Here is an 18,073-nt window from a genome sequence, read left to right on the forward strand (position 1 = left end):
GGCCAACCGAAAAAAAATACCAGTTTCTCGTATCTGTTCGCCTCCAAAAAATGTTCGCGAAAACTTCCTGTTTTTTTTCCTTTACATTTTTTTATTTTAGAAATAGTACAGTTACAATTTTCTATAATGTGCTTCGAATAAAATAGTAACTATGTTAGCAAGTTTAAAATCTGGTAGAAAGGGCAACGGCTCCTTCGGACCCACTGAAGTAGCAGCAAAAGAGTGGAGAAAATAGAAGAGTCCATGTTGGAAAATCCGCTATATTGAAAAAAAGAAGGCGATTCCTCCCTTTTTTTTCAAAAAGCTCGGATGAGAAACTATTTTTTTACTTGGCCTAAGCACATAAAGCACGCCCATCAAGGCCAATATATACGTAGTACAACATTGTATCGATGCCGTTGTCATATGAAAATCAGACTCTAGTTTTCCCTTTTATTGGTTAAATCCTTTCACAAGACCTAATGATCTATGTATGCATGGACATGCGCATTACCACCAACGAGTCCGTGTTTCATAAAGCTTAAATTTGCTACACCGGTCTTCAAACCATGAAATATAAAACGTGGACTTACTCACCAAATAACTTTTAAGATTCGTGCTTTCCTCTTGGGAAAATTGCTCCTCATGTTCAGTCCGTAAACTGACGACAAGGACGGCAATCAGGAGGAAAATGATCAGAACGTTTGAGCGGGGACGTCTTAGCATCGCTCCAACTTTGTGTTGCTTCAACTAAAAACAACATAACCTTTTTACTCAAAACCAAGAGCGACGTTTGAGTAGCGTTCTGTTCAGATACCTGATCTAAAACTCAGCAATTTAGCAGTCCAAGGATTTATCATCCTTATTGCGGGCCCAATATGACCTGCATAATTATTCATGGTGTGAATTTGAAATTCCAAATGATTATGCGCTTCATAATTATCACATGGTCGTATGTAAATCTAGCCTCCGTCGACTTGTAGTGTTTGGATTTGAATATGTAGGCCTTAATAGACTTTTTGCATCTCAAGCGGGTTCCGTTTCGAGGATTGGGTTTTATTTCTGGCCATGAACCGACAGAGGCTGTGCGTGGTAATTCCCTGGCACTTCTGAATACTAAGTCACTGAATTTATATAATTACACGAGAAAGATGATTGGGTCCGATTTAATTAAAACGATGAGTCAACGTAAGTGGCTGTGTCCGCCTTGAAGCGTACTGAGTTTTCCCTCGGCTTACTTGTTCTCCCTCGGACCCTCGGTGCAGTTTGGGACCAGTCGGTGATCGATCGCCGAACTGACGGTTTGCAAAACGGAGAGAAATGTTACGTCAATGAACAAACGAAATAGTGAGAAATGAGCTAGAGCCAGATATGAGGCTCTAGCCTATCTGGTTCTAGACTAGATATTCATTATAATCTTATTGGTTAAATATGTGAGATTTTGGAGTGTTTTTCAAAGAATTTAGAAGTATGGGCATTTAGCACTAGTAACTATGGGAATTTTAATACACTGTAAGGACATCCGTATTTTCACTGTAAGGACACTCCGTATTTTCTTGTCATGGAACATTTTTTTTTCAAAAAGCGGGCGCGTTACAAAAACCGCTTACCACGCTCCGACGTCTGGCCATTCAAGATGTAAACACGGTTATTGTGAAAACGAGAAATCAAGATAAACACATTTTTGCAATGAAATTGCTTCTAATATTTTGCCATGGTATTTGACACGAAAATTGACAGGAACCACCGAAGAATGAATGTAATATAATGTAAGGAAATTGCAGTATGAAGGACACACCGTATTTTATCGTCAGGCAACAATTTCTTACAAAAGAGGGCGCGCTACACAAACACTGCTCACAGCGCTCCGACGTCTGGCCATTCGAGATGTAAACACAGTTATTGTGAAAACGGGAACTCAAGATATTAAAACACATTGTATTGCAATGAAATTTCCTGTAATATTTTGCCATGGTATTTTACACGAAACTCTAGAAAATTGACAGGAACCACCGAAGAATGAATGTAATATAATTTACTAGACAGCCCAATGACTTATATTTGCCATCAGTAAGGATCCCCTTTGAGTGTTAAAGTTGAAGACCCTAAAGTTGAAGTTAAAAAATCGCCATCTATCTCTAGACATTCAAAGTTCATATCAAACAATATATTTCCAACAAATACCCATGCTTTTGAATCAAATTACATGTCCGGCCTTTATTGGTTAAAATTTGTTTCTATTATTCTTTCATATCGTCATTGTCTATTGTGGGCCCTGTACAAAAATGTAGCTTAATATTCTTTAAATGTCTTTAATATTCACCTTTAAGTTCATTGGTTAAATTCGTTGTCTTTGTTATTCAGTTTATTTCTTTATACATCTCTTGGTTCATGTATTAATACTAAGTTATAGTTTTATTTTAATCGTTATAAAATACTGAAAGTATTTACAACAATTGTATGTATATTGAATGTAAAGTAAAATTATGGAGGGACAGGAAGCTAGTCTAATAGAGGGCTGGCTTCATTTAGTCACGAGAGGTCAGGCTTTACTTTTTTTCGGGGCAATGCAGACATAAAAAATACATCGTAACTCGTAAGACGGGCAGAACGGGGGAAACTGATCAGAAATGTGAAGTATTTCATTGCATTTTAATCAAGGTGATACCAGAAGATGGCTAATAAGCTCCAGCATCAAGTCAGCTTTGCCGAAGAAATAGATTTCAGTGAACTGGAATTTGAAAAGGTGATACGATGCAATATTTGGAAAGAATGTACGCCAGTTTTGTTTACTTCCGTCATGTCTTTTGTTGTGCATGTTGTCTGGTTGTGTGCAAAGTCTATGGACAATGATGGAGAGTTGGGCGATCGTGAAGTGTAGGGCCCCTGTTTTATGTTGATCAAATTAGAGTCAAAAGTGTTTTGTTATTGCTCAAAAATCACCTTTACAATCAAAAGCGACTTTTCTTAATTCTAAATGACACCCGTTTGCAATTTTGAACAGATTCTATCATTTTTGGGGTAGAAATCACGATTTTCTAGCTGCGTTGTTTGTGCCTTGCGATTCAGCACTGTGCGTGCTCAAAGTACATGGCGCGGTGATCACCATCTTTATTTTCGGTTCGCCTGTTGAGAATGCCTGTTTACAATGTCGCCAACTAGTTTGGTAGGTCCAATAATTTTAAAGTGGATTTTTTTTCCCTAATAATAGGAACCGGGCCCTATACTTCACGATCGCCGAGAGTTGAGTGCATTTTCAAAGTATCGTGTAAAGTGCCCCAGGTTCGCGCAACCAACTTTCTCGGCTTGTGTCTTTTTGCACGTAGCACGAACCGCGACTACCTCTGTAGATAAAGGCCACACTTCCACCATGTACAAAAACATGTCGAACATTGTCAAATTTTGATTTTCACATTTAGGCTTAGTTTGTAGTTTTTGTTGCTTTAGAAGCATACTCACCCTCCTTATGGACTAATCAGAAAGTGCTGCCTTTTTCAGATGTCTATTTTTTGTGAAATTTCCAGCTTAGTTTTTTCACGTTTGCATAGCAAATTTTCAACATGAAATTTCACAAAAAAAGAAGCTTCCTATTAAAGCATTGTTGTTCAGTAACTCTAGAGACTACTCACATGTTGTCCCATATCATTCCCTATGGTATTTTAGGGTCCGAGAACGCTATGGGAACAGCAGAAATTCCCCATAAGTGGTGACGGCCCGCCCCCTTCATCCAGCGCAGGCTAGATTCGATTGATTTGACTGGTCACTCAAGCCTTTTTCTTGCGATAAGGCTTCTGATTTAAGCCACCAGTTTGTTCAGTTTGTTTCCTCATTATAACGGCAAGGTTCTCATTGGTTTGCATTTGTCAGGTTGTGGGCAAAGGCTCATTTGGAGTGGTCAGTAAAGCCAAATGGAGGGACAAACATGTGGCAGTCAAGATGATTGAATCGGAGGAGGAAATCAAGGCTTTCAGGGTGGAGGTAAGCCTCAGCACATGCCAGAGTTGTAACAAGTCACTGATTTTTGTGACGTAGAGATTTTCTTTGTGTGTGTAGAAAAGGGTAATTGTTTGAAAGGTTTCAAACAATTCCCCTTTTCTACTACAGTGTTAACATGACACCAGTCATATGCCAGAATTTCAACACTTATCTTATTTTAATCCTGTGTTTTCATGTTACTGTCCCATCCTAGGTCCTCCAGCTTTCCCGCGTCTGTCACCCCAACATTGTTACTCTCTACGGAGCCTGTACTGGCAACCCTGTCTGTCTTGTCATGGAGTACGCGGAGGGTGGGTCTCTGTATAACATCTTACACGGCGGTCCACCCCAGGCTATCTACACAGCAGCCAACGCAATGAGCTGGGCGTTACAATGTGCCAAAGGAGTGGCTTACCTTCACTCTATGAAGCCTAGGGCTCTCATCCACAGAGATCTCAAACCAGCCAAGTAAGCCCTAAATCTTGGTCACGGCAATCAATGATAGTGTCTGATGATTGATAGACATCCGCTAACATAAACAGTAGTAGTTAACCCAACTGAAAATATAGTTGTCAATACCACAAATATCGGCTCGTAATTCAGCGTGTGTAGTTTTGGTTTTCTCTAAGCAAAGTGTTAAAGGCATTTGCATTATTTCCAAAGTAACCTACCAAATCAAAGAAGCTCACTTGGATTAAAGATTGTACTGGTACTAAACACCCCGTCATGCCTGTGAAATTATCCCATTTGGCCCGGTCATTCAGAAGAAATCAAGAAATATTGTTGATTTCTAACGATCAGCCAGTTGACAGATTTTTGGAAATAAGAGTGCTATACATGTAGATGAAATCGTGTTTCGTAGTGATCAAAAGGTTATGCATGATTTTTCATTGTTTTCTCTTAACTTGTAATATCCGCAAACTGAAACTTCCAACAGGTTAAGTTTTGAACATTATTTTTTGGATTTTGAGTGGTGTTATCAAAACAAAATGAACAAAACGCATAAAAGGAAAATGGTCCAATATGCCTTTAATAATAACAGGATTACTATTGACATGCTTCTCTAGCCTTCTACTGATGGCAGGAGGCACAGTACTCAAGATCTGTGACTTTGGCACGGCCTGTGACATCCAAACCTACATGACCAATAACAAGGGTAGCGCAGCCTGGATGGCACCGGAAGTATTTGAAGGTAAGCTCGTTTTTTGGTTTTTTCAGAATTTCTAAAAAAAATGGAACAACATCACTTTTTTTAGTTTTAATTATTACATGTACATATACATGTACAATGTATGTTTACATTGCTTTGTTTGGAAAAGCTGCCTTTATGCTTTTGCTGTAATTTTCAGAAAATGGATGGATTTGGGGGTACATTGTGAGTATTTTAAAGCAAATATTGTATCTGTATCTGTGTTCGTAGACATGGTAGTTGCTAGAAAAACCAAGAAAAAAAAGGTTGTTCTTGTAGTCTGGTTACCTGACCCTACTTCAGAGGAAAGGGAGCAAGTAATAGACATCGGGGGAATTGTCATGTCAGGGAACCAGACTAGCTGGCTTACACCCGCTCACGGATGTGTAACCGATTGCAAACGAAATGTGGACTATTTAAATTAGGTAAATTGGGGGCAGCATTTGAAAAAGTCATTTTTTCCAATGATGGTCAGCCGACCATCGTTGGAAATTGATACAAAAAATTCCACTTTTCTTTAAAATGACAGTACACCAGGTGCCATGATTTCACAGGATGCTTGAGACTTTTATTCACTTACAGTCAAGTTAAGTATTTCATAATAGTTTGGAAGTTGTTTTTTTATGTTTGCAAATGTTGTACATTCCCTTTAAGATCAGTATAGGAATGGTCGCAAAAATAGTTTTTTTTTGTAAAGTCACAAATAGCAAGAATTGGTCTTTAGCTTTTGGCCATGAGACCTCTTGGGTTTTTTGGGTGATATCTTAATCGTAATTTTCTGTGCAGGGAGTAATTACAGTGAGAAGTGCGACGTCTTCAGTTGGGGCATCATTCTGTGGGAAGTCATCTCAAGAAGAAAGCCGTTTGATGAAATAGGCGGGCCTGCCTTCCGTATCATGTGGGCAGTCCATCAAGGTAGGTATGGGTATTAACATACCTCATACATATTCATGATGAAGCATTGCGATCTCATTGGTCTAGTCGTTGTGATGTGTGATGTCTTCATTTAGTACATTGAAATTCAATTTATAAAAATAAAATTGTAATGCTTATACAGTATAGTGCTTTCCATCAACAATCTCAATGTGCTTAAGCAATTATTACCCCGTTCATCAGGCCACGAGACCACACGGCAGCCGATATCAGCGCACATTGGGTCCTCTACCCTCACAGGTACCCATTCATGCTCCTGAGAGGAGAGAGGCAATTGTTGTTAAGTGTCTTGCCCAAGGCACAAACACTATGTTCCTGGCAGGGTTCGAACCCACATACCATCCTACATGAGTCAAACACGGTAACCACTGGACTATATTAGTTCAACCACAATAAAGTCAACCACAAGTCCAATCCCAAGTCCAATCCCAAGTAACAAGGATGAACCATTGCATCTAGCAAGGCCTTTGTCACAGCTCATTTCCATTTCCTTTTTAAAATGTATCAAGTCATTTCTTTGTATGACAGGAACAAGACCTCCAATGATCCGCTCCACCCCGAAACCCTTAGAGAAACTCATGACAAGGCAAGTGTACCACACATGCAGATACTTTTGTTGTTTGGTCTTTTCTTTGATTTAGAAAGCTTATTGGAGTGCGTTTGGCATCTTATTTTCACTTCCTGACAACCCAAGTTCCATTTGTGGTTGTATGTACTCTTTGTTTAGTGTTGAACTAAACACTGCAAAAAAAAAGAGTCCAAACTCATTGGAGGGGTCATAATCTGATTGTCCTATGATAACGTCATTTATATAGACCTTCGGGGAAGCAATTTCTACTCGTGTAATCTTTAAATTTGCAAATTTTCAAACTGCATCAATTTGTCATAAACTGTTGTCAATCTTGGACAATTTTACAGCCCTCGATACAAATGGGTATCAAAATGTAGCTAACGACATTCCCAAAAGGTCTATATAAATGACGTTATTATAATAAGTTCAAATTCAAAATGATAACCCCTCCAATGAGTGTGAACTATTTTTGCGGTGTTTACATATATTTGGATTCATAGTTCATAATTGCTGACTGTTTCTACAGGTGCTGGGCTAAAGAGCCACCTCATAGGCCATCAATGGCAGAAGTGTTCCGAGTCATGTCTAACCTTATCAAGGTATTTAATGGATATATCTTTGAACTAACCTTTTATCTGCAGTCGTGGTATAACAAATGCCAATATGAAACAGTGTCCGTGTGTGATGACGTCACTCCAATTAATATCTATAACACATCCCTGTCTAGGTACTAACCAAGTTGCAACTACAACTTATGTATTTTACAACAGAATGCACTAAAAGTTCGGGTAAGTTGATTTTACAAAATTATGTAAACTTTTGTGATCATTTAAAAACATTAAAGCATTCTTTGTGTTTGTGTGTTTGTGTCTAGTACTTCCGCGGCTATGACCAGCCACTGCGATATGAGACAGCAGACACAGGTAAAACCAGAATGAAATTTCTTATATATGGACCGAGCTTTTGCAAAACAAACTCCGTCATATCTGTCTGAATCGACTCTGACTGCAGAATTAATCTCCTAGATCGAGTTCAACCAGTCTTTAATGAAGCTAGATGCTCCAAAATATCATTTTGTCATCTCCAGCAGAGATGTCGCTTTATGTGGGCTCGCCAGTCACATACATGACATAGAGTTCAAGGCTGCGGTGGAATAAAATCCAAACTGTGACTGTGACCAAAGATCCAATTTGTGAATTTCTTGGCATTCTTGTGACATTTTCCCTGGGTGTTTGTAGAAACCAACAAGCCGTCCTTTGGGGCAGTTGAGGGTGAGCTACGCACGCAAGACTCGTCATACTCCACCAGTCATACAACCAACACAGCAACTAACAGCAGCACGATACATGACACCGTCATCCGAGCATCGGAGAGAACGGAACTGCCGCAGCAGCAGCAGCAAGAGGTTTGAATGTTATAGCTAGAACTTCAGATTTCTTAAACACCCTAACCCTCTTCTCACCCTCTCTCAACTCTCAATCTTACATAGTTATGACTCTCCCCAACAAAATGAGTCAGAAGTCATGAGAGTTACATTTGAGTAATGCCCCTTTACAGAATCTTACATGATGGAATCACTAGGAACTGTTAACCTTTGACCCATACATATACAGTGGAATGCCGCTATAACAAACATCGTGGGACTCACAGATATTGTTAGTTATAGTGATCATTCGGTATTGCTGCATTTTAAGCTGTTGGTGCTCCGGTACTCACTTTTTCAATAAATAACGCCCTTCAGAACTTCACCGTGCATACCCTGGTTGTTACTGAAAGAGGACTAACTCTATTGAGTGCTAACTCTAAAGTTAAAGGATTGGAAAATGCAAAAGACTAGAAGGGTTCAAACGAAGAGCAAAATTATGTGCTTGCTGCTGCATGTGGAAAACTAGTAAGTGAAAACTTGTCCTTGTTCCAACAAAACAGGGACAGCAGACACCCATCGTTACCACCCAACTACTCCGACCTGACGTGCCTAGCAGGAGGAGAAGCCCTGAATACGAGCGCAAGAGAAGGTCAGCGGACATCCTGGCCTACACAGGTTCAAATCAAGATGAAGATGAAGAATCCGAAACAAGTAAGTCAGAAATTACAAGCTAAAAATTGTAGTGAGCCTCAAACGATACACCACAGGACTGTTGGTTCACCCGTCTGGGTGGGGTTATTGCAGTCATCCAGTAAGCTGAGGAAAAGGCCATTGAGTGGCTGACAGACATTGGAGATCAGAAATAGCATCCGACATCATCATCAGCAGCATGAGAAACTCAGTAGTATTCACAACTTTGCTTAAAGGCACAGAAAGGATCATTTGCATATATCCAAAAAAGAACCCACCAAATTATCAAAAAGCTTACTGGGATTAAAGATCGTACCGGTACTAAACACCCCACAAAATTATTCCGTCTGGCTTGCTGGCATTAAGATGAAATTGAGAAATGTATGTGATTTCCTATGATCAGCAAATTGACTAATAGAAATAGAGAGTGCGATATAGACAAAATTGTGTTTCCTGATCAAAAGTTTGTGCACAGTTTGTCACTGTTTTCTCGAAACTGTAATATCCACTGAGCTGAAATTTCAACAGGTTAGGTTTTGAAGATTATTCGTTGGATTTTGAGTGGTGTTATTATTGAAAATGAACCAAATGCATAAAAAAGCAAATGATCCTATATGCCTTTAACTAAACATCCCAAAACCTTTTGAACAAAAAACTAGAGTGCACTGAGTTTATTTCTAACTGGTTTCTGTGATGATATAAAAAGAACCGAGGCCTGTGTGATTCAATGTTGAAACGTTGAGTCGCGTTTGATGATGGTTTATTAAAACTACAGGTAAAGACTTGTCATCAAATGTGTTTCAGTCATGATTAATTATGCATATACTGATCAATTTTAGAATTACCTTGAACTTTGGCAATTTACAGCTGCAATTTATAATTCATAGATTAATGAAGAAGCAGACACGACTGGAAATATAGAGTTCCACTTCCCTTCACCCCTCCCTCCCATTTCATACCTCCCCCTTAATCTTAAACCTCGCCCCCTGTCCCACCCAACCACACCCTTGTCATATGTATGCCCAATTCTGTCAATCCATGGCCTACCCCCAAACCATACTCGAGTGACTATTAAGGATTTACATGGATAACCAAGATGATCCTAACTCCTCAATTTTATTTGGTAGATACCTTTCTAACGCTTGAAAGTACAGTTTAATAGTCATTTTTGGTTGTAATTTTCAGTTTAACAATGAAAATTAAAAATTAACAGTGAACAAAAATTTTCTTTTGAATAAAACTTAAAAAACAAAAAAAACAAATATCATTTTTACATAGATTTGTCAACACTAATGGCATGCTTGTTGTGGTGAAAATACACGCATTAACAAAAGGCATGAAGGGTATATTATGTGTTATACATGTAAGGCCAAAAAAACAAAGTCTCAGATTTCTGGTATGGAGCTTGCCCCAGAAGTGCAGTGCAGCGACACATTTTTTTTTCTTCAAATGTCGGCTGATGTTGCAAATGATGCTTCAATCCCCTAAAAAATCTCAAAAATATCCTTCAGGGTGGAGCTTAATTCGCTCTTTTGACACTCTGCCATTGGGCATGCACAGCCTCGATCTGGCAACTTTACACAGTAAAAATAGCTGGTTGAGTGATCTGAACCCGGACACGGGAATCACTGAATCGCCTATATCTATTATGTAAAGTTGCCAGATCGAGGCTCTGCATGCCAATGGCCGAAGTGTGAAAAGAGTGAATTAAGGTGATCTCATAAGGCCATAATGCTTCAGAATTTTACACTCACTTACGATCTCGACCTACATGAACATTCTTCGGGAATTTTGGATAGTCAAGAAAAAAATCAGAGAAAACAGTAACTTCAGACCATACAGCGACATCGACATTGTGCACGTGCTGCCAGGCTGGTCATTAGTCTGCTCCCTTACATATTGCGCTTATTACAAAGCGTTTACAGGTTCCAGATACACGACCATCGCTCCCTCAGTCTGGCTTCCAGTCGCATAATTACAAAAGTACAACACCTTCTGCAAATGTTGCCAGACTAAATTTAGTGCAAAATATATGGGAGCCCAAAGAGGCCATATAAAGCTTATATTCCATCCTAACCCCATCTAAAAACACGTTAAAATTGTGCAGCAGCAGGATTCCAGTCAAACCAGTGAGTTTGGCAGTTTTTCGACATCATTTTGCATTGAAAAAAAATATATAATATTTTGCCAACTTGCATGGCTACAGCGATGCGCACGCTGACCAGAAACTGGAGACCTTTTATTTTTTTGGCCTAATCCAGAGAGTCGCAATATTTATTGCTCAAAATATCTCTTTAATTGTTCATCCCTATTTTCTTGATTGTCGTTGCATCAGGCACTCCCAAACCTGCTTACCATGGGTTTGTATGGCCGATGTATAGAACCCTACCAGGTAGTGTTGAAGTTGTCTTGATCCAAAAAAAGATCTATGCTTGATATTTCTTTTTCTTTCAGTTTTAAATGTGGAATTCAAAATTTTGGCATATTAGAATGGAATGAAAATTCTCACCCAAATTTGGTTTTATTTTGGTACATGGACGCTGCATTTTAAGTATGTTTCTAGACTCATCATGCTATAATTGTCATCGGTGATACTTTTTAATTTTCAGTTGCATTACACCAAACTGAGTTTGCTTGATTTATATTTGGTTGCACATACATATTTGTGTTGTACATGTACATGTAGGTATAACACGGAAGCACTCATTTGCATTGGTATTAACACAGTTACATTGAGCATTTGATAATAATGTGACCTGTCACCACAAAATAATAATAATAAATATGATCAGAATAAGACATGTAAAGGGACCATTAAGGAGACACGGTATCGTCATTTCTTGGAACGGTGGGAGACACTGGTCATTAGGGAGACATTTTCATGTCCCTAATGTCACAGCCCCCCTTTGGAGGCAAAATTTGACCGTGGCAATTAATTTATTATTGTTGCTCATGGTCTATCTGCACAATTAAAACATTTCAAATTAACTTCATGGTTTTGTAGTTACCGTATTTCAAATGTATTTCAAAAATAGTCAGGCAGACACTTTTTTGGGGACATACCGGTACAGTGTAGATAGAATGACAACCCTTTTTTAATAAAAAAGAAAGAAAAGAAAAGACATTCATTTCCTGGGAGTTTTGGAGCCTGGTATTTTATTCTGCATCTGTAATCTCACCTAGACGTGTTTACTAACTGCATGGTGATTTTGAGTTTCCATGTTTAACTCCCTGCATGCTAGGCCTGTTCTTTTGCTTGTATTCTGTGTGTTTTCTTTGCAGAGACTACCACCGTTTACACCCATCGTCGCTCTAATTCCCACGGAAAGATTGAATCTTTCACTGACATCCCCACCCTCCTCCCCGCCCCTCTCCAACCCGAGCCCATTTCCCCAATGGCCACATCTCATCCCTCGTCCCCGACGATCACCGTGTCTTCTGTACCCAAACCGGTCCCCCCTCAGAGGCCCCATTCCAGCCACCTCCCGCACTCGGTTACTGCCCCCAGTCACCTGAGTGCCTTCGACCCTTGCAAGCAGCGTTCAAACTCGGACAACGGTACGTATCTCAGTATAGAAGACCAACTGGCGTTGTCCCGCCTCACCGCAAACAGTGTTTCCACTTCAGTTTTGTCTCAGATTGGCACTGGTATGACATCACAGACCATGGGCAGAGCAGGGGACCGGCCACTGCGTAGTGTATCATTGGAACAGAAACATTCGGGTGAGGGGAACCATTCAAAGCTGTCGTCTTTTCTTTTTACTTCATGTAGTTGGTGCTGTCACTTTTCCTTTTCCTTCATACAGTTGGTGTTAATTGCACTAGATTTGCCATTGCACTAGTTTTTTAAACCCATTCCAAATTGGATTCCAAACTTAGCCTAGCCTTAATGCAAGGCTGTGTATGTGCTGTATCAGCATGCCATAGCTGGTCTAGAGCTAAGGAAGCTGGCCAAAGTTTACCGTGCTGCATGCTGTGCAAGCCACATCCATTGCATCACAGCCTTGATTGTGCTGTAACTTCTGAGTTGTATGTTTTTCTTTACTTAAGTTTGGAAATCTGTGAAAAGGGGGGGGGGGGTTGGGTTGTGAGTGAGTATGCAAATTACCGTCTATGAATAATGTATGTTTCTTAACGGCTCATCTCATCACAGATGAGTTGGTTTGGTTACCCAATTCTGGCACGCATGTGACGCAACCCACTCCATGCTTTTAAACAAAATATTGTGTCCAATCGAGGGCCAATAAGATTATCTCGTGCAATTGTAAGCAGGTCATTCTCATTAGCATAATTACAAAACCCAGAAGATATAGTGAGATCAAGGATATGCTCTTTTGGAGCACGGCTTGGGACTCTCAGTGGGGTGGGTGGGTGGGTGGGGCAGTGCGTGTGTACAGTACAGTGTATATGCACAGTATTGGCTTCTTGCCTACATATGATTTGATCAGGGGTTTGTTGTCTGAAGCTGTATGCGTCTATGCTGGTAAAGCATATTCACAGCCTTGCATTCAAGGCTAATCTTGGCCAAGTCTGACTGACTGACTGACTAACTTGTGGGTCACTTTAATCATTGTAGTACATGACCCTCCAACTATGACAACAGTTTAGTTCCATCCCATTTTTGTAACTTTTGAAACATTGGTCAATCAAATTGCCATGCATAAACCACTCTGTGGAGTTAGTTTGGTTAGAAGATTTTCTACTCTGTATCATTTTCTGGTCTGAACATTGCACAGTATTCACTGTTGGTGTGCTCATAGTCACTGAAATGACACTGAACCAAAGGATCATTTAGAGGTGTCGGCACTGACAATATATATGGGTAATTCTATACATTTGGGGTCCACCTTTTTTTGGGGTGTCCCCGTTACATCTGTCATCCGATTTTGTAAACTCAGAACACATTTGTTCATGTCTTCTACCCCAACAAGTGATTATGTAATGCACATTACCTGCTTAACAATTTAAAATAATTTGTAGTCAATTTCAATGATATTTTCATGTCAAATTACACACAGGTCGGGTGTAAGAGGGACAACAAAATGTCACACTTTTGGACCCCAACTTTGTAAAATGAACGATATGCGTCCCTTGGCGTCACTGTTATTGGGTAATGTCATTGTCACTTGTGACACTAAACGGGAGAAGGCATCAGTTCATGGTGCCATTTATAACTGTGTGCACTATTGTTCCTGCCATTCTTTCATAGGTACATTTGAAGAGGAGACAGTCATACCGATGGCATATATGACTTTGGACCATCACCTACAGGTACATATATATGATGCAAAATACTTTGTAAAAATAGCCCAGTCTGTCAAAAAAAGGAAGACAAAGTCTTTACAGTTTGTTGTTTTCTGTTTCATTTCCTGTAGCCCCTCCTACCAAACACCAACTCACGAGAATCGCAGGAAATCTTTGACAAGCATCGGCAGGTATGCTGCTCCCACGTTTATCTTTAGAAACTTCACTGAAATGATAGACATTGAAAGAATTAAAAATTACCGTCTTGTCATATATCTGTGTTTAATAAACAGCGTTATAAAATAGTCTACTCAAAACAGTCATGAACTGATCTTTTTCAAGCATACTGAAACCTGATTTGACTGAAAATGAGCATTTCATTTCTAGATAAACCTTTTTTAAATCCTTAGTTTCTGAACTAGTAATAAGATGTCGTCAAATTTATTTCCATTTTTAGATTTCGAACGCATTTTTAGGTCATAACAGAATGCTTCACCATTTTTTATTGAACCAAGGAAATATTTGCTCAAATTCTGCAACAAGTTGAGTCGTAAAAAAGGGGGAAAGAATTATCAAACAGTGGCATTAAACAATTTGAAAATATGAAATACAATTTTATTTTAATTGAACAATTGGAATATGTTTGAGGTAGATTGATTTTTCCCATCTCTCTATCATCCAGGCTGCCCAGGAACTAGTCAGAGTTCAGACTGAGGTCGCGCTACTCCATCAAAGAAAGTAAGAACAAGTTCTCATTTCTGATTTAAGTCTAAATTTTATAAGGCAAAATGCTGAGGTCGCTCTCCAACACAAAGGGACAATTCTTTCGTTTTACTCTCTCAAAGAATGGGAGACCTTTGAGACATTGGTGGCAGCAAACACACCGGTCCTTTTCCCATTGTTTGCGTCATATTAAGCATGCGCACTTTAGCTTAAATATGACGTAAACAATTGAAAAAGTGCGGCATGTTTGCTGCCATTAATGTCTCAAAAGTCTCCCATTCTTGGCTGCACTCGTACATCTCAGAATTTTGGGCAAAGCATTGACCAAATTTCATGAAGTCGCTAAGCTGAACAAATTTGCTGTGCTGCTGGGAACCACTGGGAAACACAATATTAATTTCGCCTGGTAACCAGTAAACCTATGCTCTAAGCTTCAGGACTCTGGCCAGTGCTGTCAAAGTTTCCTTGTAAAAAAAAAAGGGAGATCCCTGTTTGCTATTTCCCGGGTTTGCAGCATTTTTATTGTTGCCAGCATCATGACTTGGGGCGTGATCCCTAGCTACATGGCACATACTTGTTTGTGCCACGTAGCCAGGGATCACGCCCCAAGTATGGGTTTATCACTTTCAAAGAGAGATGGGAACTCCGTTCCTGTGAACACAGGTTCATCTCCCCTCCCCACAACTTTTCTGGGATTGTTTAGTTTTGATTCGAATCCTTATTTTTATACTCTTCAACAGGAAAGAACTTGCAGATGAATTGGATCAGGACTGGAAGGACCAGCAGGCGAGCTTCAGGATGGTGGAGGAACACAATGAACTTCTTAGAGAAAAGGTACAGAAGTTACACCCACATCATGCTGGAATGGGAATCGTGTAAACGAAATCGGAATCGTTGCCGAGTCAGAATAGGATTGAAATTGCTGGGGAAATCCATGGGAGAACTCACTCAAACAGTATCTGGGGATTCAAGGCTCTTATGTGCAAAAAGGTGTATAGTGACTCAGTGACAAAGAAAGATGTAATATATAAGCTCAACCATCTGTTTTTAAGACAACAGTATGAACATACCAAGCATAATGAACATAATACTATACATGTAATCAGCTGAACTTGAGCTGTCAAAATGACAAGAAAGCAGAGAGTAAAAAGACACCAACTGATGTTCTGTTTTTATTTTATGTTTCACAGGAAAGCCTGTGTGAAATACACAAGGATCTACGAGCGCAACTGGATATCATCCGAGCACAGGTGCAAAGGAAGCAGAAAATACACAACAATAGGAGGATCTAGTAACAGGTGTTGTGCATGCCACAGCAGGTGGAATATCATCCAAGCCCAGGTGAAACAACATCAGACCACAGCTGCAATGGAAAGAATAGATTGATAACATGGAAGGTATTTAACAGGTGTTCTGAATGTGAACTGAATTTGACAATGTGAGGCCACTCTTTGCAAGGGATCTGTAAACAAAGTAGAATGTTACGTGACAATTGTATATTCATTCCTAAGACATCAGCGATCTTCTGATATTTAAAAATATAAAACTTAAAAGTTCAGAAGTGTCTTAGTCAAGCATAGTTAAGATCACAAAAAACAGAGGATGCATGAATGATGAGGCAGAAAACCATCAATTACATGTACTACTTTTTACCCTTTAATACATGCAGACACCTCCCCCCCCCCAAAAAAAAAATTAAAATAAATTCACTACCGGTATCTACCTACACATGTACCCTATTAAAAAATACCATGTAATCGGAAGCAGTTTTATTATTATTTTTCTTTTGGCCTAAAGGAATGCCTTTCTAAAAGTTCATTCAAATAGCTTGCCACTTTTGCACCATAACATGATGATTTCCATTATTTTTATCAAATAAGAAATGTACACAGTCATCTCCTTTGCGCAGGAATGCAAACTGAATTTGACAAAGTGAGGGTGCATCAACAACCTTTTGATATTTTTAAAAAAAATAAAAGTTAGAAATTGTCTTTTTAGTCGAAGTCCAGTCAATCATGGTAAGATCACAAAAAATAAAGAGGATGAACAATGATAAAGAAGTGCCTTTATGAGAGTTCATGTAATTAGCTTGCAACAAATACAATCGCTTGTGATTAACTTCTGATTGGCATATGAAGACTTGTCATGACTTGGTTATAACTCGACTAAACAAGACAGAGAAACAGTATCAATTTCAATTATATTACAGTGACTGTCTTGACTCTGTTAATATGTATGTACAGCTGCATTCATTGCGGATTTGTCATACAATAATGTGAGGCACTCTGGCAGAATGAAATGGAATTGTGCACAGTCCATAGCAGAGAGAGACAAAACAGGGGGGGGGGATTTTTTTTGTTGATTTACAAATTTGTTGATATTTGTAAAATTTGATATATTTTAGAGAAAAAGTATGGAACTGTGGAATTAAGGCATTTGTTAAAGAAAAAAATTTAATTGGCATTTTTCATTTTCATGACTACAAAACTCGAAACTTTAAAGGCCTTTTTGTCAGCATTTTACTTGTTTGACTTGTCGATAAATGCCTTTAACTTTAATCAGCTGTAACTTGTCAATGGACTGTCTGTTTGAAGTGCAACAAACAGTATTTTATCCGCAAACACTCAGTTCAGTCTCATTATGCAAGAACGCCTCACATACATGTATCAGTTTCTTTCTTTTCTTTTCTTCTTATTAAAAGCTAGCTTGTTTTGTCATCAAACAGAATGTTCCTGTATTGGGCTTTCTATGAAATAATGTATCATTTTGTACATAGCCCCGCCCAAAAGGAAAATGATACATGTATTTGGAAATCATGCACTTAATCGTTGCTTGAGTCATCTTTATAAATGATTTTATACCCAATAAAATTGAAATACATGTGGATAAATTTACTCTTTAATACCGTCTGCTATGCTGCATATGTACTGGTGTCAAAGAAAAATAGGGTTACAATTGCGTTTCAAAAAGAAATATGATATCGAAAATTTCAGGTAAAATTGGTAAAATTTACGAATTTTTGGCCAATGATGGCACAATTTGGGCCAAAATTTAGCAAATTTTGCCGGCATGAATACTTAATCGTGATTCGAAAGCATTAATATGCATTTCTGAGTAATTTGGAGAAAATTCATTTTTTGGCCAAAATTGAAAAAAAAGTAAGGCTTACCCCTTACATTTTTTTTCAAATTTAGCTGAAAAATGAAATCTCTTAAAACTTGCTAGGAAGATGCCTTAGGGTACCAAGCACACGTTTCCACTCTTACATTGGACAGATATGCCTTTCAAAAGGAAACATGACGTTGAAAATTTGAGGTAAAATGGCTAAAATTTAGGAATTTTTTGCCAATAATGGCACAATTTGGGCCAAAATTTAGCAAATTTTGCCGGTCTGAATACTTAA

General features: G+C 38.9%; 1 protein-coding gene across 4 annotated transcripts; it reads left to right on the top strand.

Moving 5' to 3' along the window:
* Window positions 1-2,530: 2,530 nt before the first annotated feature.
* LOC119730264 (mitogen-activated protein kinase kinase kinase 7-like) lies at window positions 2,531-17,572 on the top strand. Of its 4 annotated transcripts, none has more exons than XM_038203070.1 (17): window positions 2,531-2,725; window positions 3,847-3,957; window positions 4,169-4,422; window positions 5,022-5,146; window positions 5,930-6,058; window positions 6,605-6,662; window positions 7,174-7,246; window positions 7,522-7,570; window positions 7,886-8,052; window positions 8,574-8,724; window positions 11,039-11,095; window positions 11,986-12,426; window positions 13,913-13,974; window positions 14,079-14,138; window positions 14,630-14,685; window positions 15,411-15,504; window positions 15,861-17,572. In XM_038203070.1, the coding sequence occupies exons 1-17, from the start codon at window positions 2,654-2,656 to the stop codon at window positions 15,960-15,962; spliced, it is 2,061 nt and encodes a 686-aa protein (XP_038058998.1). In that variant the 5' UTR covers window positions 2,531-2,653; the 3' UTR covers window positions 15,963-17,572. The 4 variants fall into 4 exon arrangements, with proteins under 4 accessions (XP_038058998.1, XP_038059000.1, XP_038058999.1 ...); XM_038203072.1 differs by having other exon boundaries at window positions 11,986-12,261; XM_038203071.1 differs by lacking the exon at window positions 11,039-11,095.
* Window positions 17,573-18,073: the final 501 nt, after the last annotated feature.

This window comes from Patiria miniata, unplaced genomic scaffold (genome assembly GCF_015706575.1).
Source record: "Patiria miniata isolate m_02_andy unplaced genomic scaffold, ASM1570657v1 HiC_scaffold_22, whole genome shotgun sequence".
Lineage (NCBI taxonomy): Eukaryota > Metazoa > Echinodermata > Asteroidea > Valvatida > Asterinidae > Patiria > Patiria miniata.